Genomic DNA, 27,991 nt, shown 5'->3' on the forward strand with positions numbered 1-27,991 from the left:
TCAGTACGCAGTCTCTTTGATGATGTTGGTGGAGAGGGTGTGGTTGCTGGAGATGCTGATGGAGTGACGGTTAAAGGGGTGGGGGTGCCTCCTGGGTGTACGGCGGCAGGGCAAGCAGAAGTAGCGCAGCATGGAGAAGAATATCTGGCGGTAGGTGGCCGACACCAGGTTGTAGAGGATTGGGTTGATGGCGGAGCTGACGTAAAACAGGACGTTGGTCAGCATGTAGAAATAGTGGTAGAAGTCGTATAAGTCACTGTGAGAAAACAGGAGACAGGGAGCCATTGTTACATGTGACATATTTATGTGTTTGAATAGATATATTAAACATATCATACAAGACATCTCTTTCAGCTTCCTTCCAGCTGTATGCAGCTTTAATAATGGATATATTGGCTGTAATTCATCACTTGTACTGTGGATTCAGGGGCGGAGCGAGACACTCTAAACATTCATGGCTCAGCTCCAAAGCTAGGGGGCTCCGGGGGTAGCTATATGAACATCTTTCTTAAGCCATTTGAGATATGTAATAGAATGCCTTAAGATCATGACATGCCAGTTGCCAAGGAGTACAAGTCCTCCTGTAGAGCCAACATCCTATTGTTCTCCACTGTCTTCATCATTCTAAACTACAATAGAACAAATGTTGACAATGAAAAATGTAAAAAGAGGCAAAAATAGTCTGATGTTACTATTTTGTAAATAACACACATAGCATAGGTAGGGGTAGGAATATGGATAAAAGAACAAATAAGACGGCGGCTCTGAGTGCTCTGAAAAGGGATTGTGGAATCCGCTGTTTCAGAGAAAGCATGATTTTGTCTTGGAGGCATAGAAGACACGAGATAAGGATATCGGATACTTGTGGAGTTTTTGGAACTGGAGAAAAGCAATATAGTCGAAACACCTGATAGTCACCAAATAGTTATCTATCTTCAGGGTGCTGGTTTATTTTATTTCTACAACACAAAGGGCCAAAACTTACAGGAGTTAAATATACATGTAAAAAAGAGTAAAGCAGCAAACACTTGTGCTATAGGTTTGCAAATTCTTAGCTACCCTACAGATGTCTGTGTCCGGAAAAAAAGTGGGCATTAGTGTTCAAGACAGAACAGCAGGGGCCACAGAAAAATAATTGGCTCCAGATTGGCTCAACTCCAACAAAGGCCCCTGGGTGAGAGTGTTTAACTGAGTGATCTGACTCGGCCCCTCTTATTGCTGTTGGAGAGGAGAAGGACGAGGGAAATTAAAGATATAAAGATTACATAAGATGTGACAGGAGACGGGAGGGGTACAGAGATGGTAGGCAAGAAACACATGGTGGAGAATTAAAGAGACTACAACATGTATAAATATATAATCAAGCAAGTCAGTGTGATAAAGATACTAAAGTGGGGAAACACTTAAAGAAATGCAAAGTGCAGGCATCTATCGTTAAAAAACAAATCCGTTTTGGACCTCATACCTGTCCCTTCCCTTCCCAATATGTGAAGGCAACATTAATTCAGCAATAGTAAATGGAGTACTCTCCTAATCCTTAAACAGAATATGAGACTCATCATATAAGACAAGGACTGTACCAAATAGTTGGAAGCTTTGAAACTTCATTTATAATGTTGACTGTCGAAATCCAAATCAACATTTGAATACTGAGCAGCTTTAAAAAAAACATTCCATATTATGTAGCATAGAAACAAGCGGATAAGATAAGACAACTTAAAACCCGGAAACAACGCACACTGAGGGGAAAATGAATGTCCTCACACATCAATGTCCTCACACATAGTGTAGATACTCCCAAGCAGCATCTCAGTTACTGAAATCTGGTGTATCGATCTGTTCTGCTGTTGCAGTGGACAAGGGTCACTGAAGTGTGCGGAAAGTCAATGATGTGCGTGTCTGTCTGTATATGGAGACACCATCAAAGATGAATGAGGGGTAGGATTGAAAGGGCCAACAGAACACAAAATTGGCTAAAGTCTGTCAATGTGCCCTGAGCCCCCCGCAAAATACTCATTTTCTTCTCTGATATTTGCGCATTGCACCACTGATTTAGGAAAGGGGAGCCCTGTGTCTATCACTGTCTCATGGAAACGGGTGATTCTCAGCTCAATGACAACAAACTTCCAAAGGAAAAGGATTCAAATTAGACAGTGGACTCCTGCAATCAGTATCTGCTATTTGTAGTTAGGGGCCAGTCTACAAACACACACACACTGAGTGACACATTTCAGGACTTTTTAATTGTTAATACGTCACTACTCAATGAAGGGAATTTCTTGCATAGGAAACATATCTCTGCTGTCCTGGCTCCTTGTTGGGGGAGGGAAAAGGGTACAGGTGCATAGGATGCTGCTTTAGTCACACACCACACCCACTCCTTCACTATGTCTGCCTGTCTTAGGTCTAACTGTGTCTAACTTACACTGTGTTTTCTTTGGTGTCTGAATAATAACAGTGCTTGCCTCTAAATAATGCCTCCACTGCAGCCATGATGCAGAAAACTCACACACCAACAAAGTATTCTCATAATCTGCTTGGCAACTAGTTGCTTAATGATGTGAAACAACAATCACACCAATTGATTATGAATAAGACACGAATTTGAGTCATATTACAGTTTGGTTGCTTCAAGGTAAATGTGACTGAATGTTTTTATTATTAACATGCATATAATTATGCATGACACAACGCTTGTGAGGCTTTTGAGACAGAATTGGCAAACTAAACAAACAATGTTTATTCCCACATCTAAAGGTTTTTTTGACATTGGGGGTATTTTTTTTTTAAACTTTCCACATTTAATTTGCACGGCAATGCATTTCTTTTCAACTGTTTTTGTCATGAGGACGTGAATATTAATCAGCGATAAAGCGAAGAAAAATCCAACATGTACAAAAAACAAAACAAAACAGGAAGAGGTTGACGAAATATGATTAATGTTTCTCATAAGCCACAATGACAGAGGAACTGTGCAAACCCTAAAAACTGCTGTTTGTACATCCTTATAGAGGAGAATACGAGGCTTTCCCAGCACTAACGCTCATTTACTGAAACAGCGTGTGTTTGATTTAATTAGGGACAACACTGTAAGGACTAATTGTTTTCGGAAAAAAGAAAAGAAAGGGAGACAAGTGTGTGTGTGTGTGTGTGTGTGTGTGTGTGTGTGTGTGTGTGTGTGTGTGTGTGTGTGTGTGTGTGTGTGTGTGTGGTGTGTGTCAGAGGGAGAGCGAGGATGAGAATGTGCATGAAGGCATTCTAATCAGGAAGATGTATCTGACCTGCTCCTCTTTGTCAGACGCTCTCAACTAATGACCCAGTAAATGCAACTATTGCCAATATTATTAGCGTGTGTGCATGCTACGGTCTCTGCATATGTCAAAGTAATGTGCATGCATGTGAAAGTCTGTGTTGGTGTATGTGCACTGCGTATGCAGCATTGGTGTGTTTCTGCACAGAGCAACCAAAATTACTGGAGGTTCCCTCGCGTGAGAGGAGGAGAAGGATCGTTACTCACTCGGACCAGTCGGAGACGAAGCAAAACATGAGGCGGCGAGCGTGATAGGGCAGCCAGCAGACCACAAAGGCTATAACCACCGCTCCTGAACACACAAGGGAGAGAGACAGTGTCAGAGGGCAAGAGGAAGGATATAGTACTACAGATACAGAGCAATACAACACACAAAAACAGACAGAAAGGGAATATTTGCAAAATTGTCCACGCAGATTATGATGCGCATATTTAAAAACCAGACTTGAACAAATAACAGACATGTAGATTTGTATTGAGGACACAAGGACATACACTATAATGATATCTTTAAGTGTTTGATGGAAAATACAAAATATGCGCCGCCATGCAATCATGCTCAACAACCCAGTGACAATGTGGATGAATTGCCCCAGCAAATCACAGGGAAATCATTTTAAATTGTATTTCATTGTTTATAAAATGTAAAGCCTGAAAACACACGAAAAGGAGTGAAATCGTAGATATCTCTTTGTGTCACAACAAAATGCACTAATAGAAGTAAGTTAGTCTAGATTCCTTCAATTTTGTAAAATGTGTTTCCACAGCCATCTGCACTCATATATACAGGTTCAACTGCCAGCATGCCATACTAAATAACATAATATCTTAACCACGTTACTAAATCAGACCAAACTGAGACCCCACCAGCAAATTGGCACCATTAAAAGTATGCAAAGTTAGCAGTTCCTGTTAGGAAGGTACCCATGGATGTACAGACATCCAACTACAACCAGATTTTGAGACAGAGGAAAACTTCTCACTGAATCGAATAATATCTCGATCATGTCTGTGCGCTCAGATTTGTCTGACTTATAACTCCAAGACGAAGGCGTGTGATGTTTTGACACAAATTGCGGCAATAGGGTTGCTATGGGTTTTAAAGTACCTTGATATCTTCCATAATATGTGTGCCATTAGACCAATTTAACCCAAGTCAAAATAAAAGCCGGGTAAATGTTAATGGTTGTCATCATCGATCCGCATCGTGGAAATCTTTCTGTTTGTGTTCCATTTGACAACAATCACCCAAATGACTATATATCAGACAGAATTGTCAACTTGTTGCAGTGGACTCGAACTTGGTGGAGAGGTTGAATTCTGGGCCCGGACAATTGATACCGAAGAAAACATGAGACATGATCTGAAGTTATAAGGAGCAAATATATTTTTCTTAAAGGATTTTTAAAAAGATTTATGGAGATCCTGCTGCCACTGAACATAGTGAGCTTCGATCATGTGTATGATGTCGGTGTTCTGATTTGAGTCGTGACACAAAAAAAACTGCTTTTATGTGTTCAAACAAACAGCAGAGAGGAAAATAACCTGTTTCAACAGGTTTATAAATAAGCCATTTGAGTTGGCACAAATCAATAGTTCATTCAAACAGCACTGTTGGGTTTCTTTGTGGGTTTTCAGATTGTTTCTTTCATCTACCATGCTCGTGTTATTGGATGACAAGGCGGTACACTGCGTCGGAGGACAGGTTTTTACTCTCTCCTTAGCTGAGAGACTTACTTAAGGGTGTTGCACAGAATCCCTTAGAAGGTTTCCTTAGTTATGGAAAAATGCTGTAAAATTCTAGTTTCCATGTAAGTTCTTAAAAGAACCCTGCTGTCATACCCAGAATTCAAAGCAAACAAACTCCACGTTACAAGGACTTTTTATTTTACACTGCAGAAAACAAAACAAATGGGAACATTTTATCTTACTTCACTTCGATGTTGCTATTTTGGGGCCAGTGTCCAATCTTAGACATTGCAGGAAACTGAACAGATACGTGTGTCCCAATCTACATCCCTGTGAGGAGAGATTATCACAGTCTGATGCACACTTTCTCGTCTTTTCTCTCGCGGCTCTGTGGCGACATTACAGGTGGCATTCATCAGATGACACTTTTTTTTCCGCCATCACTTCGCACTGATCGTTTTTTCAGTTCTGCGGTGGCTGTAGGAAAAGGTTACGTTGAGCTATTAAAGAACATCAACATACGGGTACAGTAAAGGAATGCTTAAATACCCAGACGCACTCAAGCTGTGAAATCAGTGTGAGAGGATGGAGCCAGTTCCACTAATGCGTGTGTCTTTGCGCTGCATGCATTCAGTCTGTCAAAAAGTCAGCGGCATCTCATTTGACCAGAGTCAATTCCAGCTTGGCAGCTCCGTACTTAGTGCTCTGGCCACTGTGATTTGTCATTGTCAGTCAGTCATTACGCACGCACGCACACACACACACACACCCAACACACACACACACACACACACACACACACACGCACACACACACACACGCGCGGACTCACACTCACTCAGCCATTCATCAGACAGTGTTTCCAAAACCCTGGCAATCCACCCTTTTTTGAATATTCTTACGAATGAATCATGGAAGCATGGACCGCTAGTGATAACTGAAACATGACACCCCCACAACTTCAACTCTAAAATGTTTTACCTTTGTTCCAAAACACAAATTAGGAAGTAAGTCCCGATGGAAAGTCAGCACTGGGCTCAGTGGATCGGTGACTGTCAGCCATCGGCGATGGACAGTGGCATCGTAGTAAACAATGCAGGATTCAAAAGATCGGTCTCTGACCTCAAGGATACACATAAAGTGTTTGGATGAGGACTGAATGAAACATTTAAAATGAACAACAAATTGTAATATAGATGCTTTGGAATTTAAGCTTAATGAGAAAATTGAATAGTCCATTTACGGATTTCAGTGAGGCCATTAACAGAAGTGAAAAGTGGAAGAATTTCCAAGGCAACGATGAACAGGATTGGTTCTACATTTTGGTAAAAGTCTGCTGTTAGATCCTTACTGTCATAGATTTGAAAATGTTTTACATTCCCTTGTCTTCTGGGTAGCTCTTCATTTCATTTCACTGTCAAGTTTAAATCAAGGAAGGACATTCACTACAGTTGAGGTTTTACACCTTTATATTAAAATGTGATCAACAGTGGACCTCCAAATGTCCTCTGGTCCTCTGCATGCACACACACACACACACACACACACACACACACACACACACACACTCACAGGTCACCTTTGGGTATAACTTTGACTTACATTCAAACAATAACCACCACTTGCCTAACCCTATAACCAATGGCATCAAAATCAACTTTTTCCGAATGGGGACACAGCTTTTGTCCCAAATTGCCCCAATAAATAGTTTTTTAGGCTGAAACATATCCCCAAACTTAACCTAGGAACACATGCACACACACACACACACACACACCAGATCTAATTCAGTTAAAGAGCGACAGAGAAAGAGAGGGATGGCCTGTCAAGAGGGGTGATCTGCGCCCCATTCTGGTCAGTGTCTCAGTCATAATTGAGTGCAGAACGTGAAGCACATGACAGTGAGGATTAGTCAGTCTCTCTACATTACGTCTGCGTGATAGAGATAGCAATCACAGCGACACTATGAGAAATCATTTCAAGAATCCTCTTCCCGTAATTGAAATTGCATGGCATTATCAATCTGATCAGATTGACGCTGAAGTGCAACACAGATCCTCACTCATCAGGACAGATTTCGACATCGACTGCTGTGACTGGGAGTATGAGAGACAGAACTGGACCCATCTGGCCACCACATTCATTTTGACCCATTCATGCTTTCAATTCAATCAATGTGATATGCTACATAGTTCAGAACAATGACAGCAGAACCATCATAGACAGACATTACCCATTTCATTACAAGGCCCTAATGAAATGGCAGAAATGTCAAGCTGAGCTCTCCAAGAGTTTATTACACATGCCCTTGGCTAAACAAGACACGGGGGCTAAAATACGGAGACGTGCATTTGCAGTGACTCTCACAGTTGAAAGGAAACAATATACAATATTTACATCATATCGTCACATACTAAAAGTAGAGTTATTCTTTTGCTCAGGTTTATGCTCTGGTTTATGCTCTTAGATGCTTGTTTAAAAAAAAGGAGATGCACTTATGACTTCTGGTGACTAGTAGTTCCCTTGAATACCAATGTTGAATACACTTATTGTAAGTTGCTTTGGATAAAAGCGTCTGCTAAATGACTAATGTAATGTAATGTAACGTGTAACTCCATTTTCACGAAAAAGCAGTTGTCTGACATCACACAGCGATGGAAGCACACATATTAAATGATAAACCATCAACTAAAAAGCAACTTAAAGTATATTTGCATGTATTTAATTCAAACAATACATACCATCATATAGTAAAACCTGTTTGCAAGTGAAATGATGTCCAAAAATGTCACCATTTTATTAGGTACCTACTTACGGTAAACATCATGAAGTTCTTCTCTGCACAGAAGCTATTCTGCAATTGTGTGTGTAGGCCATGACATGGTTTTTGTTTATGTTTTGCCATTTGGCCCTTGAGCGTTTGGAGGCGGGAAGTTCAACGGGGAAAGTTCCAGCCTCCAAGTTCTCCGGAACGCAGCACAAGGGTTGGTTCAGTTTGAGTTTGGGGGAAACACACTGACGAGGAAACAGTATTGGACTGTTCAACACCAGGACGGACTATGTGGTCTGTTCGCTGTTTTCAGACCTGATCAGCCGCCTGGACAAGAATGATTAGAAGTATGCTACGCTGTCTGATTTATTCCACTGTGCATTTTGCTAAATCTTGCTGAGGAACTAATGCTTGATTCTTTTTGTATCAATAAAATATAGCATTTTTTGTTGTTGTGTGTTTATTTTATGAAACTTCTTCATGTATATGTAGTAACAGTTTAAATATGCCATAAGCGTGCCGACTGCCGTGCACTGTAGGTAATACACTAACTCAAGATGTGTACCTCGTACAGCCCCACTTCAAAATACACAAACAGGCCATTTAAACAAATATGCCTCCCTGCTTTTGAGTAACCACAATATGTTTTACATTAAGTCTTGTAGTTATACTGTTTGTCAAGAGATTGTCAGAATTATTGCTTGGCAAGTACAAAAATCAAGTAATTCTAAACATTGTAGCCGTATGATTTGGATCAAAATTTGAGAGGGAGGTTGGCAGTCAGCTTTGTGAATTGTTTCAGCCAAATATGAAAATGGTTTTAAGCAAAATAAATCACCATTTTAAATAACAGTGTTGGCTGGTTTGATGTACCACTTGTGCCGACCCTCCCACTCGGCTGGATGTGTTCCTGCTCTGTGATGGTTTCCTGGTGGGAGGAGCTGGGACAGTCACCTGCTCCTACCAGCCCATCGGATTGGAGCCTCCAAGAAGGCATAAAAGACAGCACTTCTGGGAGTGTCTCGCTCTCTCTCAGCAGGGCCTGCTGCACCAGTCTCATCCTTGCTGAAGTTGTGGAGCTCAAATAAATGGCTTTGGGTTAGATCTCTGCATGTGGCCTCCCTTTTTTGTTGCCAGCCTTGAGCCAGGTGGTAACACAATACATCACTGACTCGATACGGGATACGGTGCATTTACTCAGTTGGAGTAGTGAAGTGCAGATCATGGACACCATGATGGATCACTTACTGTCTTTTCCTGCATGCATGTGCAATCTGACCGAGCAGCTAAACAGCTTCCACCATCAGGCAAAAGGGACTGGGATCGTCGTACCTCACTTCAAATATGGAAGTACATGTATGTATGTTTGTGTGTAAAGTGGGTTGGTGTGCACTTACGGAGAACAAGAACCCCATGGCGCAGCGACTGAGCGCGGTTGGGCTCCACGGTGACATTCAGCATGGTGGGATTTCCCCCAACGACGCAGACACGGTTGTCCTGCTCCGCCTCACGGAACATCCGCAGCAGCTGATTGGCGATGATCCCGTTCAGTGCAGATATGGCCACCATGGGTATCACAAAGGACAGAAACGCGTTGACCTGTTAGGGGAGGAAAGATAGAATGTGAAACATATCACATGCTAAGATTTCTTTTTATTTTCTGATTAAAAAAATTCTATATATTCAGTGATATATGTATGTATATATATATATATATATATATATATATATATATATATATATATATATCAGAGAAGGAAAGAGAAGGAAATCAACGCAAGCTGGAATATATCTGTCTTATGCTGCGTTCACACCGGTCGCGTTGATTTTTTGACGCACTGCAAAATCGCGTCCAACGCACTGCACAATCGCATCCAACGCGCCGCCGGTCGTGTTCACACCAAACGCCGCAAAATCTCGTAGCGCCGGAGAGGGGGCGTGGTTTATCGTCCTGGAAGCCGTTCACCTGGCCGCCATTTATTTCCGCTGTCAACCGTGAAAGGAATAAGGACAATTGCTGCTTTGTACGTGTTGTGGAAGTCCCTCAAACATCGGAATGCCAAACGCCGTCATGTCTGGTTCATAATATTGTTCAGAGGAGCTCCGTGGATTGTATCGAGCTGTATTCACTGTCTAGCAAGCTACCGGTCGCTGTTTACTACAGCTGTAGGAACACTAAATAAACTGATTTGGCTGTGATTCAACGGCAATAAACCGACAAAAAGGGACTCCGAAATAACGACGTAATGATGCCGATTTGTAGGCTACTTGTCTTCTCAATGGAGCTCTGATGGATCGGTGCTAGGCTATGCTAACATCGTAGCAGCTCCACCAGCACTCAATAACGTCACGTAGACGTAAATACGGCAGCGTCTATTCATTGTTTGTATCGTATGGTTTACACACACACATGCATACACATAGTTTGGTCCGGTCTCTGTTGATATGAGGTATCGTAGAGCTCTGGGTGAACACAGACGGCTACAGGATTTATTTCCTGATTCAACAACGGCAGGAAGCCAGTGATGACAGGGGGAGCAACTCAACGCTGATAGGCTATCGCGCCACAGCGTCACGCGATTATGTCGCTGAAGTTGAAAAATTTCAACTCGCGCGTTGGTGATTTTGCGGCGTCCAACGCGTCCACCGCGTCCACCGCACTGCAATAACGCGTCCAACGCGCCGCGCCATCGCAAAATCGCGCCGCGCCAGTCTCATCGCGTCTGTGCATAGACTTTGTATGTAATCTCGACGCGCGTCAAAAAATCAACGCGACCGGTGTGAACGCAGCATTAGATTGTTACCCTGTTGCCATTCCTGTAAAATTCGCCTAAAACGCCTATCCAAGGCATACCCAAAGTAAATTGAAAGCTGTTCTTGAACCATTTGGAGTACATGCATGGTTTTGGTCTCTTTTAAAAAGGTAACACTCTGGAAATAAAGGCTACCTAGGCTAAAAAGGCCTAACCCACTCCTGATCTGAATCTACATCAGATGATTGGCTATTATGTGAAAATAAAGAAATAACAGTTGGTCATTTACAAAACTTTTCCATCTTTTCTACATTCTCACACGTCAGCAGTTCACACAATGAAACACAGAGCGGCGGGAAGGCATATAAGGGTATATATATATATATATATATATATATAAATGATATATCTACTCTATCTATATATATACCTCCCCCAGATCAGCAGTAACACCTAAAGACACACACACACACACAGTGAAACAAAGGGGTAATACAACTTCACATACACAAACACCTCCCTCCCCCCAACAGGTCAGCAGACTCACTGGGGAAAGGCAATCTACAAAATGTGTATTCATAATTCAAACTAATACGTATTCATGTCGAAATACAGTAATTTATAAGTTATTTCGCCATTATTCACTTCCCTAAAGTCTCAAAACACACTCTGCATTTCACGCACGGCAGCAGGCACCAGACTCTCGCTGTTACGCACTGACGTCCCGTGTCGTGGCTGTAAATCTACCCACTGAAGCAACACATCGTCATTTTCAAAATTCCATTGCCGTCATGGCGAAGCGTCATCAGAACGATCGGTTGCAATTGGCTCGGTCTTTACACGAAAGAAGAGGGACAGGCACTTTCCTTCAACGCGGACTCTCGTTAGCTATTGTAGGCTGTGGACAGGACATGGACGCTCCTATTGGGTCAAGTGAGGTGTCAATCGAAAGGTCAGAGTGCAGCCGCCATTTTGAGATGCAATGTTGACATGCGAACTGGAGTTACTACAGAAAATACATAAATAATTAGGCATATCTGCCGGCTGATTTGAAATGGTGCAACAGCAGTCCGTGGGTATTTATGGGCGTAATAATGTGTTTTGGACTAAATATGTTACTGGATTGGATCGTCTGGACCTTTGCCAATGCAACAAGACCGTTTATGTTGGAATATTATCAATGGGTGGATTACTATGAGGCTTCATAGGTGAGTTGCCTCAATTTTGTAATTGTTTGTCTGTTTTTTGGTGGTCTGACATAGGCGTTGATTGTACCTGCTGTTGTGATTGTATCTTGAAATGGTTTGCATCAATCGAATCACAAGAATCTTAGCTTTTCAAAGATATGTCGCATCAGTACCTACCTATACATAGCAGTTGTGTACATGACACAGATGTACAATAAGAAGTGGATTCGGTGCCACTGCTCAGCATTGCTTTAAATTTTTATTCCAATGACCACTCCCACTATATCATTCATTGTTGTATCATCCCCATAGACCACTATTGTTAAAGAAAACAATTGAGACATCTGTAAAACCGGACACCTCAAACTGAAAATAAGACAACGACATGATCTATAGGTAATGTGACCAGATACTTGTTTGACTTGAGGTGGGAGGTGTGACAAAGTTATATTAAATTGAGTGGAACCATCGTGGGCAGAGAGCTGACTAATCATGCTGGTGCAGATGCTTCTTTGTGAACTGAAGGTTTATCAGTCCTCAAGGGTGGCATTGGATCCAGCATTTGGCTCTGTTGTGAGTGGCATTGGAGAGTTGTGGGCAGAGCAAAGGACTGTTATTTAAATTCCATGTTTTTCATAATGGGCACGTCTCTCAGCAATAACATTACAAAATTGTGAGACGTTTTCCAGTGCAGGATTGGTAGACGAGAAAATATGATCAATTCCAGAGATTGGCAAATCATTCTGGTGATAATTTGGGATTTTAGTGTGTGAGGTCCAAAACAATATATACATATTTGTAGAGCTCTGAGCATGAGGTGTTTTACACAGATCAGAACTCTGAATCCCTTACTTTTTCAATCACATCTAAAAAACATTGTATCTATTTATAGTAATGATATTATTGGGGATCTTAGGAAGGAACCACGTTTCAGTCAGCCTTGATGACTATCGTCAAGATTCTTTGACCTGGTCACATCATACATTAGATGTAACATCCCCACTATCCTTGACCCACTACAGTTTACCTCCTGTTCCAATAGATCTGTAAATGGCGCTTTCTCAGTGACAATAATGTTTCAGTCAGCGTCGGAAATACATGAGGGCAAAGGGCAAAAATGCCCCTAAGAAATATCATTTTGCCCCCGATATCACTAGGAGAGGGGAAAAAAATGCCCCCGAACTTTCGAAACAAATAAAAAAATGGAGCGCTTCTTAATCGGACCTGTGACTGCGGTCAACTCAGCAGACACTTACATGTTAGTGCACCTATATGCTGAAATTCACGGTAAACTCATTCACACGGTGCAGATCGGGAGCGACCGAAGCACTTTGAAAGTTAACGGAAAGATTAACGTGAGACAACATCCGGTTTCTTCAGACGAACATCCGGTTTTCAGAATAAGATGCCAACAGAGTATAAATATTGCATAATGGAAATTAGATGAAATGAATTATATTCACATTAAGTATAAAACATGCTACCTGCATCTCGTGAGTTAAAGGGAAAATACACCTAAAGTGTCTTTATTCTTTGAGTTGAGGGTTGCTGGAAGTTAATAATACCTGACTGACAGTCAATTAAGATATTTTACGAAGCAAAAACTCTGAACTGAATTTGTACCTTGAAATGGCACATTTGTTTTTAATTTTTAAGGTGCTATAAAATAGTTTTTCTCAAAAAGTCCATACAATCACTAATGCATATGTTCAGGACAAAAATGAGTAATATCACAATATTTGAGTTGCTACAAAAATATCTTTCTCAATAATTCCATACAATGACTGATGTATATGTAATCAAGGCATCGTTGACTTAGTAATTGTTAATAGTTGTTTAAACAATGTAATAATAACAATAAATAACCACAAAGAAATAAGAATAAAATTGAATATGATTGTCTGATTTGTTTGTTTTTTGTTAAAGAAATCTAAGAAAACACTTTGAATCTGTAGACTACTGCCTAATAGTCTTATTGCCATTTGATGACAATTGCTCATATACTGTAAGCCTAAATAAGTATATGTATTATTTTGAACAACGGTTAAATGTTGTTTCACAAGTTTCAAAAAGTGCCCCCAATTTTTTGAAAATGCCCCTGGATTTCAGTCAGTGGGGGCAAAAATTGCCCCCAAAAAATATGTAAATTTCCTACCCTGGTTTCAGTCCACCTTGAAAAGAAACACTTCCAAGAATGTTGTTTATTGATTACTGTGCTGTGCCGAGAAATATGACAACTTAGATTTACTGATAAGCAGCAGTGATGAGAGAGCCTAAAGGAGCAAAGTGAAGGATGGCAGATGTTGCTGTTGTGACCAGACCCCAAAGCACAATAATAATAATAATAATAATAAAGCACAATGTGTATTATGTGTTATCATCACAGCAGGAGCTATAACACGCTCTGCTCACATTTTAATGTGTAGGTGTAAAACCTGAGAGGCTGCAACCGGCTGCAACCGGCAAAGAGGCATTTGCCTGCTGAACGGGGGGGGGGGGGGGGGGGGGATGAGGGAGCTGCAGCTCATAACAAACAAGATTGGTACAAATGTACATGTTGAGCAGCTCACAGCATCTGCCTTGGGGCAAAATAAATGTCCATCCGGAAAATCCATTAAAGCAGGTAACTGGAACTAAAATCCGACTCACCACTCGTTTACTCATACAGCAGCAACGTGCCACAAATTGAAACGCTCATGTCTTCATTTTGTTCTCATCACCACCACCTTCACAACCTGAACTCAACACAGATGAGGGCAAACACAGTCTACATGTTTGCAATCATTTCTCTCCTCAGCCTTCATGCACGAGCCTGTTTATTTAGTTTGTGTTTCCTTGTGCAGGCCTTGTTTTTGTTGTTATGTCTGGATGACATATCTCACTCACTTATTAGCTGGTAAACTTGCACATGTGCTATATATATATATATATATATATATATATATATATATATATACACACACACACACACGAACATATGTATAGCTCCATCTGCCACTGCTACGGTGTGTTTTGATCACTGTGCTTCACACCTTTGGATTTGTTTTCCCTGCACAGCTCAGATTTCAGTTTCTATCGGTTTGACAACTCTCACTAGAGACGGTGGTGGATGTTTGGTCGGTGTCAACAGACTTGCTTGCGCGCCTGTGAGCTGTCCGTTTGGATAAGGTAGCGTTATTATTTCTGTTGTTACCCTGAAACTCACACGCAAGACTTTAGACCAGCCCGCACATATACTTGGTAGAGATTAGACTGCCTACTTAGTCACAGTTTCTAATCAAAATAGACCTGTGCAAATGTGATTCATCCTTTCCAGTAGAACCTGAAGTGACTTGATGTTAAAGAAACTACGTTGAAACACTTAAGTTAACGACAGCTTCCTTATTTAAGCTGCAGGGATACTTTTGCAGCAGGGGAATTTACTTTTTGAGTTTAGAACTTCCGACAAGAGCGTTGGTCTATGAACCTGGCTTAGCTACACATCCATGTTTTTACATCCTGCAGAGAGGCCAATTGACACTTGAATGAAACCAGTTTCACTTTAATTATAATGAATACAAAGAAGCGTTTCCTTCAACGCAGATGGATTACTTTTTTTCAGAAATCCAGAGCCTTCCAGCAACAAAACAGCAACAACATCAATCAGATGTTGAAAACGCAATCAACTGATCAAGAATTAGTTCAACTGAATTAAACTCTGTCCCCAGGTTATTCTCCTATTGCTGTTCTACTCACAAACTCCTTGTATTATAAAGAACAAGGCTGCAGGCAAAAACTCAAAAAATCTCTGAATTGAATCTTCAATCACAGTTCAGAGACACATAGTGCCCCCCAGCACTTGATGAGGTCTCGGTTACTTCTCTAAAATCTAGGGCTCTTATTCATCTCTTACTATTTGGTCATCCTACATTAGCTCATCAGTAAGCATGAGGCAGACCACGTGACATGATTTCCTAAAACAAACTAAATACTTGACTTGAACATCAACCCCATTTCTCACAAGTGCATGCCTGAGGTCAGGGGTCACTAATAGGCGGACCGCGGTCCAGGGCCGGACCCAGACACCGTTGTATCTGGACCGGGACCTACAACCGATAGATAATTGAGAATTAGTTGATTTTGACGGAGCGCAGCTTTTCTAGCCTTCACGCCACTCGTTCAGCGGTCCAGGAAACACACCGACCAATTACATGTGTTGTAAATCACATCACATGATGATACTCGGCCAATCAGATATGTGCATTCTGATACGCGTCACAACTCCAGGCAGATATTCACACAGACTAGAGAGAGACGGAGAGACCCCACAGGAGAAATATGTGAGTCAGAGAAGTTATTGCACACAAAAAGAGAAATGTGGACACCTTAACCACAGCTTTCAATCAATAATGGACAGACTCTTATATCTTCATTCTTAACATGGGCAGTTCAAAACCAGTGTGCCTCATGTTCAGAGACCGTGGAGATTAAATTCAGATCGCATTATGTCAGACTTCCCCGCGGTTACCCTCCGACTGGTTTCCCGTTACCGATCCTGCCTGTTTGGACTTCTCCTCCTTGCCTCGGCCCGATGAACAACTCAGCCTTCTGTCCCCGACCACGAGATTCTGGCTGTGCTTCCTCTGGTTCCTGTCTGCCTTCTCCCCTGTTTGCCTGTTGTGTGTTCTGCCTGGAATAAAGTTCCGTTCCAACTATTCTGTGTGTCTGTCGTACTGCTTCTGGGTCCTTACCACACCCGTTACAATTGTGGCTTTTTTGATTGACATCACTTCACCCTGAATTAACAGCTGCAGGGCAAAGACAATTGAGTTTAATTAATTAATTAAGAGAACATTTATTTCTCATTAGATTATGTATTATTCATAATTCATCCAGTTCAATTTAAAATCTGACAGTAAATATTGTTGACATATTATTCAATTGGACTTTCTTTATTTGACTTCAGTCAGTTGTTGATTACATACAGACATTGATACAACTGTACATCAATACATATGGGACTAAATCATAACTCGAGTTCGACATTGTTTTGTTCAGACCTTTGCTTGAGGGAATTCTCTCTAACTGGACCTCGATGACTTAAATGAATACCCCAGCCTTAGGTAATCCGCTCAGGACAGCCTCGGTCATGAACCAATGCTCTCCAGTTCTGTTAATTTAAAACAACAACTTTAATTTGGGAACTTCCCTTTTTACCAGCCATCTGCGCCCGCTTGGACCTCTCCGGACTTTTAATCAGCTCCTTCATTTCCTTATTTCACAAACCGTATAAATTCAAAGCGTGATAAATCCTGACATTTATCTTGGTCAACTTTCATACTCATGTCTTATTCTTAAACATTTCATTATAAGAACCATTATTAATTCAACTTAATCAAAACCTCACTTGATTCAACACGTGATTTCACAATCATGACTGAAGTCTTACATTTCGTTCTCGTATAAACTGAGTTAATAATGATGATTTCTAGATAAATCACACTACACATTCAATCTCATCGATAGTGACATTTTTTTGGATGACACAAGTCTGAAACAGTCCTTTGCAGTCACCGAGCTGAACACAGATACACACTTGGTCGGGCGAGCAACATTGGAGCTCAAAATGCCATGGTTCTACATAAAGAGCACGGTAGGTGCAATTACAGAGAAAATAATAATGCAAAAATGTAATTTTAGTAAAGATCAAGTGCTACAGATAATGAATAGATTCTATTGGGAAATAAAAAGAGAAGAGCATTTCCAGAAGCATGTTGGCAGCAGTGATGGTATTATTGTCCTCCAAGGCAAGGCAAGTTTATTTGTATAGCACATTTCAACAACAAGGTAATTCAAAGTGCTTCACATAAAACCATTAAAAGCATCAAAACATAAGGCAAAAGAAAAGGAGATTTAAAAACAATTAAAAAACAGTGTAAGAAATAAAATGCAATAGTAAAATGCAGAAATGCAGGAAATTGATTAATATATGAATTGAATGTGGTTCAATTAAAGGCAGCAGCAAACAGAAAGGTCTTCAATCTTGATTTAAATGAGCTGAGGGTCTCAGCAGACCTGCAGCTTTCTGGGACTTTGATGTGGAGCAGAAAAACTGAACGCTGCTTCTCCATGTTTAGTTCTGACTCTGGGAACAGATAGTAGACCGGTCCCAGTCGACCTGAGGGGTCGGGATGGTTCATAAGGTAGTAGCAGATCGGAGATGTATTTTGGCCCTAAACCATTCAGTGCTTTGTAAACCAACAGCAGGATTTTAAAGTCAATTCTTTGTTGGACAGGAAGCCAGTGCAAAGACCTCAGAACTGGGGTGATGTGATCCACCCTCCTGGTCTTAGTGAGGACTCGAGCTGCAGCGTTCTGAATCAGCTGCAGCTTTCTGACGGACTTTTTACAGAGACCTGTAAACACACCGTTACAGTAGTCCAGTCTGCTGAAGATAAATGCGTGGACAAGTTTTTCCAAATCCTGTTGAGACATAAGTCCTCTAATCCTTGATATATTCTTCAGGTGATAGTAGGCTGATTTTGTAATTGTCTTGATATGGCTGTTCAGGTTGAGGTCTGAATCCATAACTACACCTAGATTTCTGGCTTGGTTTGTGGGTTTTAACATCGGTGATTGAAGCTGAGCGGTGATTTTCAATTGTTCGTCCTTGGTACCAAAAACAATTACTTCTGTTTTATCTTTGTTTAATTGAAGAAAATTCTGGCACATCCAGTTGTTGATTTGTTCAATGCAGTTACCCAGCCCTTGTATGGGATTATAGTCCCCTGGTGACATAGTTATGTAGATTTGTGTGTCGTCTGCATAATTATGATAACACACTTTGTTGTTTTCCATAATCTGAGCTAGTGGCACACTCCAGAGAAAGCGTGCCACCTTTCTAATTATATTCAAGTGCGTAGGAGTCAATTCCTCTTTGGGTTCCTTTTCTCAGTGGGCAGTGCAGTGTCGTCAATTTTTTGTTTGTACAAAAGAGACAACATTTTTAAAACGCACACAAGCTCTGCCTGTAATTGTTACAAAACGTTTTTACTTTGTCTCTAACATAGAAAAATGGCACGAAGAATGCAGTCCAAAAGAATCATTCAGTTTCCTACCTCCACTCTCATATTCAATTAAAGTATTCTTGTAAACCTTTTATGTTTACCAGAACGTCAGACTGTCATTCCATCTGTAACCACATATTTTGTCATTCTGTCACATGGGTTTTTGGACTCAATGCCATTGCACAATAATACAATTTCAGTGATGCCCGTCGATTTACCAGCAGGACATGCTTTACATTCCGCAAATGTGTATGTGAAGACTTTCACACAATATCCCCATGGTAGCATAACATTCCCTGTTTGTGCCATCCTTCTTCCTTGCACACATTGAATGGCCATGGCCAGGCAATGAAACCGTTGTCCTCGTCAAGATTCCATAAAGTAGAAACAAAGGAAGGAGAACACAAAGCCATTTTACCCCCAAATGGCTGAGCAACAACATTAAATACAACAGTACCGCTGACATGTTCACTCAAACCTTTCTCACACTGTCTTCCCTACGAAGTCCGCTGTGTTCACACTGTTTCTAGCCCAGTTCAGTCTCTCTCAATGTACATCAGCAATGGCACTCTTTTAAAAAACAAGTGTAAAGTGGATACAAAAGAACACTTTTAGAGCTCTCGCTTTGACTGTTGCTGACTTTTCTAGAGAGACTCAACGCAAATTTCAAATAGGTATCAGTGAAACTTTATTGGAACTTTACACTGACAAAATGACACCAATTATTGGAAAACTATTTATTTATTTAATTTAAACTAATTATTGGGAGCGCCTCAGTTTCTTACCCTCACAAGTCCATTTCTGTTTTCTTCGACCTACCTATTAAACTCTTTATCAACAAAGAAAGGAGGATGGAGTTTGTCTTTAAGGGAACAGCTTTGGAAAGTCAACTGCATTTGTTTTTACATCTGCAGTAGCTTTAATATGCTGGTTTATATATTATGATTTGTACAACTTGTTTTTACAAATCATAATATACGTACCGTTCTGCACTGTTGTGAACGAGCAGCGGGCGCTGCCGTGAGCCGCCCCAAAGCACTCACAGGCGGACTCTCACAGCAGCAGTCAGAGCAGAGAGGAGACGCAGTCTCGGCATATTCATATATCTGCACTCTGCAGTTCGAGCATTTATAGGTGTTGAGCTTCATTTTTACACGAAACAAATAATAACCGTAGCTGTGTTTCAGCTGCAGGACAGCAGTGAAGGCCCAGGTATAAAATGCACGGCCCGCCACTGGGAATACCTTCAAATGGGCTGGTCGTGTCTTTCCCAAATGGAAAGCCCACTGTGGACTGAGGAGCAAAATCCAGTTTTGGTTTCCTGGCACTGTCACCAAAAAGCAAAAGGAATGTTGTCCTGTAATATTGCCACTTCTGCTTAACTCACAACCACTGAGAATTATATAAACAATGGCGCGGTGTTAACACTATGCAAGTTGAATTAACCCGAGACTAACGAGCCACTGAGGTGCAGCTGGGGAGATAGGCAGGGTGTCAAGGCTGATGAGGTCTCAGGGAACGGGTGTAAGAGACTGTGTGCATCTGGTGGACAATTCTCAAACAAATAAAGAAGCTGTCAATTTGAACATAAACATTTGTTCCAGGGCTTGAACTGAAATAGCCTTATGTCTCTAATAAGTAACATGTAGCAATTTGTCCTTGTTTTTACCCCTTTCCACATAAAGTGGAAAGAAGTTCTACTGCTCTTTCATTAAATATTTATTCCCCTTAAGTAACTGACTTCCGTTTAGTGAGTGTTTGCATAGACAGCCCAATTATCTTTCCCCCCAGGCAAACTGCACTCCTAATTGCCATGCATGGCTTGTGCATATCCTCATATCTAAATAAATAAACATCCATCCCCCTTTCAGCAGGGACCAATCCAAATATTTACATCAAGCCTATAAGATACATGCCACATGCCTCGTGGGCTTTCATAATCGCACGCAAAAACACCCACATCTGGCTCTTCTCGAGTGTATCTTGTGAAGTGTCACTTACAAATTAAATTGTGAACTACGCAGACATGCTGTGGTATGTGCAGAACTATTTACTGTGCAAGGGAAGTGACGTTGTTGGAACTGTTGCTTTAAATGTACCAATAAGGCAGACAGGGCTACCCAATGCTACTGCTAACTAGGGCATTCAGGTCTGCTGCATTTTAGTAGTCATTATACTCCCAAAAAAGTAGTTAATCGCGGGAGATATCATCAATGATTCATTTTAGTCAAAAAGGTCTCAAATACAACAGAGTATAGGGTTAATTAATGTAGGCAGGACCCACCTGGGGGTAGGTGAAAGTCCTAGATTGGCTCCGAGAGGCGGTCTGAATTGCAATCTAAATTGGGCTAATCTGCCAGCAGGCTTGTCTGAGCGAGAGACTGTTTGACTGCAGTAACAAACCACAGATGTACACTACAATGTCTACAATGTAATGCTCAGTAGTATCCACGAGTGGGTTTGAAAGTCGACTATTCTGTGAAACACCTACTGCTCATGAAGCGGCTGTAAACATCCTAGCTTTAAGTCATCATCGTCGACTTAAGTAATGAATGGGATCATTGGGACCAGGTGCTCCCAGTCCAGCCCCATTTACCAATTACATGTACCTGCCTTTTTGGCACAACCAAACAAAGGACCATCACAATTTCAGGAATGCATTATTGAGTAAACTCAGAGCTTCGACTCTATCCATGACTTCACCCATTGGTTTGTGGAATGCGGTTTTGAAGCCTCAAGTTCGGCATTTTGTCTGTCACCATGTTTTTGGCCGTCGCCATCTTTTTTTCTTTTTTTTTGCAACCAGAAGTGACAAGACAGGGAGGAGTTAAGTACAACCAAATGCCGAATAAGACAAGTTCAGGTGACCAAAATGTTACAATTAATGTAAATTATGGTCCTATTGAGAGTCAACTATAACATAAAGCGGAGTATGCTTGAGGACGTGGATACTGCGTGATTGACAGGCCACTACCTCTACCAGAGCCGTACAAGTCGTCACATCACTCCTCCGCATTCCAAATATATTCACTCACGTTCATTGGTTGCAAGAAAATGGCATCCACTTCTTATATGCAGACTATGGTTCTCCCTCAATACTGGACCAATTTAAGAAATGTAGGTCCCCATTAGTCACTTAACCACAAAAACATTGGAAAATAGGGTCCAGCTTGAAATGACCTAAGTTACCCTCGATCTGAAGTTCCCTGCCGTGTGCACCATTATCTTTGAGGACCCCATAAATCAATTCGGCCTAGATTTGACCAACATGTTCATTGTCAAGCATAGTTGCCACGATCGTGCATTCACAAACACAAAGTTGTGTTCCTACTATAGCCTTACACACACACACACACACACACTAACATAAATGCTCTGTCTCAATTTGGATACTTCCATTAGTTCACTTCCATGTAGCACACTGTGCACACTATGTATACTTACATAGTGGTGTCTCAAATCACACACGGCCGTTATGCTCTTACAGAAAGCTCGGTAGATCAGTGATAGTCAGCCACGAAGATCCCGCCGTATGGGAAGTATTCAATTCAGACTGATAAATTAACCCAATAATGGCCTCCAGCAGACTACAGTATAGAGCAGGGCCGGACCCCCAGCACTTGATGAGGTCTCGGTTACTTCTCTAAAATCTAGGGCTCTTATTCATCTCTTACTATTTGGTCATCCTACATTAGCTCATCAGTAAGCATGAGGCAGACCACGTGACATGATTTCCTAAAACATACGAGTCGCCCGCAAGGCATGTTCTAAAAATAGCACGAGGTCCCCATGGAGCTCAGTCTAAAAATTGTAGTTTCTGTTCTTTTTGAATCAAAACCGCTTGCATTCATGTCGATTTTAAAAGGAAGAGGCCGCCGCACCGCACTAGGTTTTCAGGTTCCGAATGGCGGGCGCTTCCCGTGGGTGGCGGGGGTAGAGGCGAGGCAACGCAGTACGATCGAAAAGGCCCAGACTAGAGGTTTGAACGCAGGCGCGCAAAGACGCTGTACTGCATCATCCATATACATATGCACGGCACACTTTTAAAATGTAATGGGAGCAATTTGATGGTTTCCCCCCGTGTCGGTGTGCGTCACACGACGTCCCCAGGTGTTCCAGACGTCCCAACTTATTTATTGTTCTGCTTTTTTTTTTAGATCAAGTGGAAAATATTACACACAGTCTTCTATGTTTCCTATAGGGTAAGACTTCTTGTGTAGGAAAAATGTTTCTCCGCTGACACAGAGTAGTTGCCGGAGCCTGGCTCACGAATGCCAATAGCCTCAATGAAAGCAACGGAAGATAACAACTGTTGGCCTTGGCAATGCTTCAGTTAGTAACTGTCTGTCTTACAGGAGTGATTAGAGGCAAAAACAAGAATAAACAAAAGACAAGACATGGCAAGACAAACGGAAGAAATATCAGTGTGATGAGGCGACAGTAGATCACAGCAGAAGACAGAGATGATGGTGATTGTACTGATTACACAGAAGGTGAAGACAGACGCACCAGCTGATATCCCCTTTCCTTTTACCTTTTGTCTCATGCTGAGTAATGCTGCGCCAGAGTGACAGAGCATCCACAAAACAGTTCACCCAATCGTTTCCAATTCTCTCACAACCCAAATCGCATCAGCCGTGGCTTCTGAGGCAATGCTAAGTATGTGGACGGTAAACAAAGACGGGCAGATTGGCTTCATCATTTACGGGAACTACGACCTGCAGAACAAAGCCATTTATCTCGGGCGAGCGGTGGGGAAAGTCTTGAGAAATGTTCTGTTGTTGTTGTTGTTAGAGAGGGCCACTGTGCTCAGAATGTGAAAGAGTGGGTGTCACTCTCTCCGCGTTTATCACTCAGGCTCTTTACGTTTAAGGCACAATGACAAGAAAACGATATATAGGCTCACACAGTAACAATCCCTCTCAATCAATACCCTTTACGCACTTGAAACTTGCGGTGGTGTCTGTATCTGCAGGGACCCTGCCCTTATTATAGACTATAATAGGCTCCCGTCCGCATTCCACAGATCGGTGTGTCTTTGCTTAGGGTTTGGGCATCAGCTGGTTCAGGTGTGCTAGAGCAGAGAAGAGTGGAAAAGGTAGGAGGTCTGGAGCTGGGAACCCAGGGCCTTGGCGTTTATCATTATTACAAGCTCAATAATGCTTTCACCTTGTGAGTCACCAGCTGTTCATAATGTTCTGTCACAGCAATAGCTTTGCATATGTGCAAGATGTCTTCGTGAAGATTTACGGGTGTGTAGTTGAGATCAAAATGAAGGCCTAGGTCGAAGGTGGGTGGGTGGGAAGTAGAGCTGGAAGTAGAGAGGTAGGAAGTGAGAAAGGGGCCCCTTTACTTTACGCCCCTGGCCTGGTTAACAATTAAATGTTCAGATGAAGGCAGTGATGTGTTTAAATAGTAAAATAATTATTTTGCTACAGCAAGTACTGTCTTTAAGCTTTCTTTCCCCATTACATTCGAGTCAAAGAGATGAAAGCATCAAATAAGCATCCACAAAAAAAGGCTGCATCCAAAGGAATTTCCCAAAATTCCTCAAACACTCTTGTGACCATGGGGAGGAAAGACATGTTCAGTCTGCTACACAATAAAAGCGTTTCGAACCCGTTTCTCAGGTTGCGACTGTTATTTCCTAATCCAGGCAGCCAGAAATGAAATGCTCTTGTTTTTATGATACTAATAATCATGACTTTATTTTTACTTTTCATAACATAGTTGCAAAGTGCTTTAACAAAGCAGATGCAGTAATGCAATGATACATTAAAAAGGGAAACCAGATAAATGCAATCAAATAATACATTTTATTAAATGATAATGCCCACGACAAAATCATTCACATCAGTTATGAAACATTTGAAAGAGGTGAAATTTAGCTTGACAGAAAATTGGAAAGTAACGTCAGTGTAAACCAACATAAGATTAATACGAATTTAACTTTCGGCTCACAGTACAAATTGAGCGAGGAGGTATTTAATTTCTGTCAGGCGTTGTTTGGATTAATAAGAAACGTATATGTTATATAAAATTATAAAAATATTATATAAAATATATATATTTGTTGTCAAAAGAAAAGATTATTTTCATTATCCATATATACAGGGGCGGACTGGGGGAAAAAAGTGGCCCGGGAGTTTACTGTCAGACCGGCCCACTCAATGCATCGCACGTATCGATGTCAGTGGCCTACTTGGAAAAATACCCATACACTTAACATTATTTTCGATGATTACAAAGAAATTACATCATATATGTTTTTTTTTATAACATTTGGATCCACCAATTTGCCTGGATGGACACATTGAATAAAATAATACTCCAAGGTAGTAGTTTGCTCGATGAATATGCTGAACTTTGGGCTGGTATCAGATGGTTATACGTATAACTACAGAGCCTTAAGGAATGAATGTCAGCAGAGAAAGACCACACAATAAAGAAACTGGAATCAGAGGGTAGAATTAGTTTGAACTATATTGAAATGAACAGAACATACGATGGGGTGTGAACATCAGTGGTATCAGTAGTGTTGCATGCTGGGTGTGTGATTGTGTGTGTGTGTGTGTGTAGGGGTGTTGAAGGTGCATAACAAAACAATAAGTTAAGTAACAGAACCTAAACTAACTCTGCCAGCCCAGGTGCATTATAGTCACATAGTAATAAAAAACAATATCAGTATACTCATGTGTTATTATTACCTCACTACACGAGTAGTTTTTGCAGCAGCTCACTCTTTTCTGCAACACCGTCTATGATCTTCTCACTGTCCAGCATCTGCAAAACATCTGTCTGAGTAGCCATCAACATAAAAGCCTCCAGGTGCTGTTGAGAGCTGGTTAACTTAAACATTATTTGACATAAATTATTAGAAATGATAAGATTGCCCTCTTTACAACTACCACCATGGATAGCTTGCTCATCGATTGTAAGCAAGTAACTACGGCTAACATGTTAAATTAGATAATCTCGATGATGCGAACAGCGCCAGCTTGCTTATTTGACCAGATCATAACGGTCTCAATTTTGGACATTTATCATTTATCTAGCTAACGTTAGCTAGGCTAGCTTGTAGCCGAACACTACCTCATCTGTGAAAAGCAAGCTAACATTGGCCAAGTCAATGCCACAACTTACCATCATAACACTGTCACCAGTCGGTGGTTTCCCAAATAAGTCAGAGATTTTTAAATATTTTGTTGCACCTTCCTCCAGATATCTCTTCTTTTTCTCCCTGAGCTTTTCAGCTCCACCTTTAAAGGATTTACGTTTTGGTACCGGTGCCATGCTGCTAGCTCGCACTCAAAACGGCTTGTCTCTGAGCGAGTGACACAAGCTGCAGATACATGAATCCGTGACGGGACGCTACGTCAATAACTGACAACGCATGGTCAAATCAACGTAATTAACACAAGGACAGCCACAAAGTCATAAGAACCAGTCACATATATTCATATGACAACAAAGCACATCAATCCAGCAGACCTGCAGCGGATCCACGCATTCCACCAGACAAGAGCACGAGCCATCAAATATTATTCATAAAAACGTTACTGCAGATGTAAAAAAACAAACGCAGTTTGTCACTTACCAAATTCTTTGTTGACAAAGAATTTAATCCCAGTACATCGTTTCAGTTCCAGTAAGAAGTCCTTCTCGATTCGTGGACGCCGTGACAGTAAAGCCGCCCCTGTATTTCGCCGGTCTACGGCGGCCATTCGCACCTGCGCCGGCCCCGCCCCGACCGTCGCCCGGCACGAGCGCACGGCGCAGACCGCGGTTATGGAGAAAAGTTTTTAAAAGCACCGTAGTGTCCAGCCGTGCTATGGCGTCTCAGATCGCGAGGAGTAGTATAATGTCAGTCTATACTGTTGATACAGTTTTCACTGATTATTGACTTTCGGTATTAGAGTCAATTGAACGTGTTCTGTGAAGCATATAATATAGTCGGGCCGGCGATGTCAGAGACCGGCCCAAACCCCGTCGGCCTACCGGGGATTCCCCCGGTATCCCCGATGGCCAGTCCGCCCCTGCATATATATCGTTACAGATTAATTTTCTGTCAATCAATGAATTGCATGAAACGCCAATCATTTCAGCCCTACCCGCATAGCCACGAGGACACCCACTGGAGTACACGTCACACCTGCAGCAGCATCCTCCTCGAATTTAGCTCAACTTTTTAGTTTTAGACTCTTTTTCCTGATCATCTGGTAGTTTACAATTTCCATTTCTCCATTTAGCTGAAAGAAGCATCATGTTATTGATGCTGGTGAGAATGCCAGTTTCCTGGCAGAAATAAACCTGCAGCGAGGTGACAAACATGTGGCTAAATGATCTTAATATGTTATATTAAAACCTAAATATCTTAATAACATTGACCTCCTTTAGGTGAAGGCTATGATGTATTTTATTGTGCGTAGTTTGCAGTAAAAATCACCAGATATCGGTGCGCAAAAAAACGGGATTTTGGAGACACATTCGGGTGTAAAACTGTACAGTTTGTCAAGCGTTATGGCAGACATGTAAACTATGTAACGTCCCAAATCCAACACTAAAACCAGCAACAAGACACCCACCTGCAGCACGGTCTTAATAGTGACAGGAGAGACGATGGTGGTGCATATCTTCTCGCCTTTACGCATCACCTGGCCCATGACGAAGAGCATCGGCGCTGCGAGCGCGAAGGACGCGAGCCACATGGCGCTGATGAGCTTCTTGGTGCGGCTGCGGGACATGATGCTCTTGGCTTTGAACGGGTGGCAGATTGCCATGTAGCGCTCCACGCTCAGGCTGGTGATGTTGAGCGCCGTGGCGTAGGAGCAGCTGTCCCGGAGGAAGTAGTAGCACCTGCACACGCCGTCGCCGAACACCCACGGGTGGTGGAACCAGATGAAGTTGTAGAGCTCGATGGGCATGGATAGCACAAGGATCAGCAGGTCGGAGACGGCGAGGCTGGCCAGGTGGTAATGCACGGTGCTCTGGAGGTTCTGCAGCGTCTTTTTGGTCAGCAGAGTGTACAGGGTGACAGAGTTCCCCAGAGAGCCCACGGCGAACAGAGCAGCGTAGATGACGGTGACTATCACCCTGGAGTAAACATCCGTGTTGACCTCCAAGCCTTCCTCATCTGTCTTGTTGGTGTTTTCAAATGGAAACAGCGAGTTGTTCCCAAAGAGTCTCTGCGCCAGCGCGCCCAAATCGCGTCCGGAGAGTGTGAGATTTAAATCCAT

General features: G+C 41.8%; 1 protein-coding gene across 1 annotated transcript; it reads right to left on the reverse strand.

Moving 5' to 3' along the window:
• ntsr1 (neurotensin receptor 1 (high affinity)) lies at positions 1 to 27,991 on the reverse strand (the record flags this gene model as incomplete). Its single annotated transcript, XM_079273464.1, has 4 exons — positions 1 to 256; positions 3,518 to 3,602; positions 9,167 to 9,368; positions 27,341 to 27,991. The coding sequence occupies 4 exons, from the start codon at positions 27,989 to 27,991 to the stop codon at positions 1 to 3; spliced, it is 1,194 nt and encodes a 397-aa protein (XP_079129590.1).

Source organism: Melanostigma gelatinosum (genome assembly GCF_949748355.1).
Source record: "Melanostigma gelatinosum genome assembly, chromosome: 8".
Lineage (NCBI taxonomy): Eukaryota > Metazoa > Chordata > Actinopteri > Perciformes > Zoarcidae > Melanostigma > Melanostigma gelatinosum.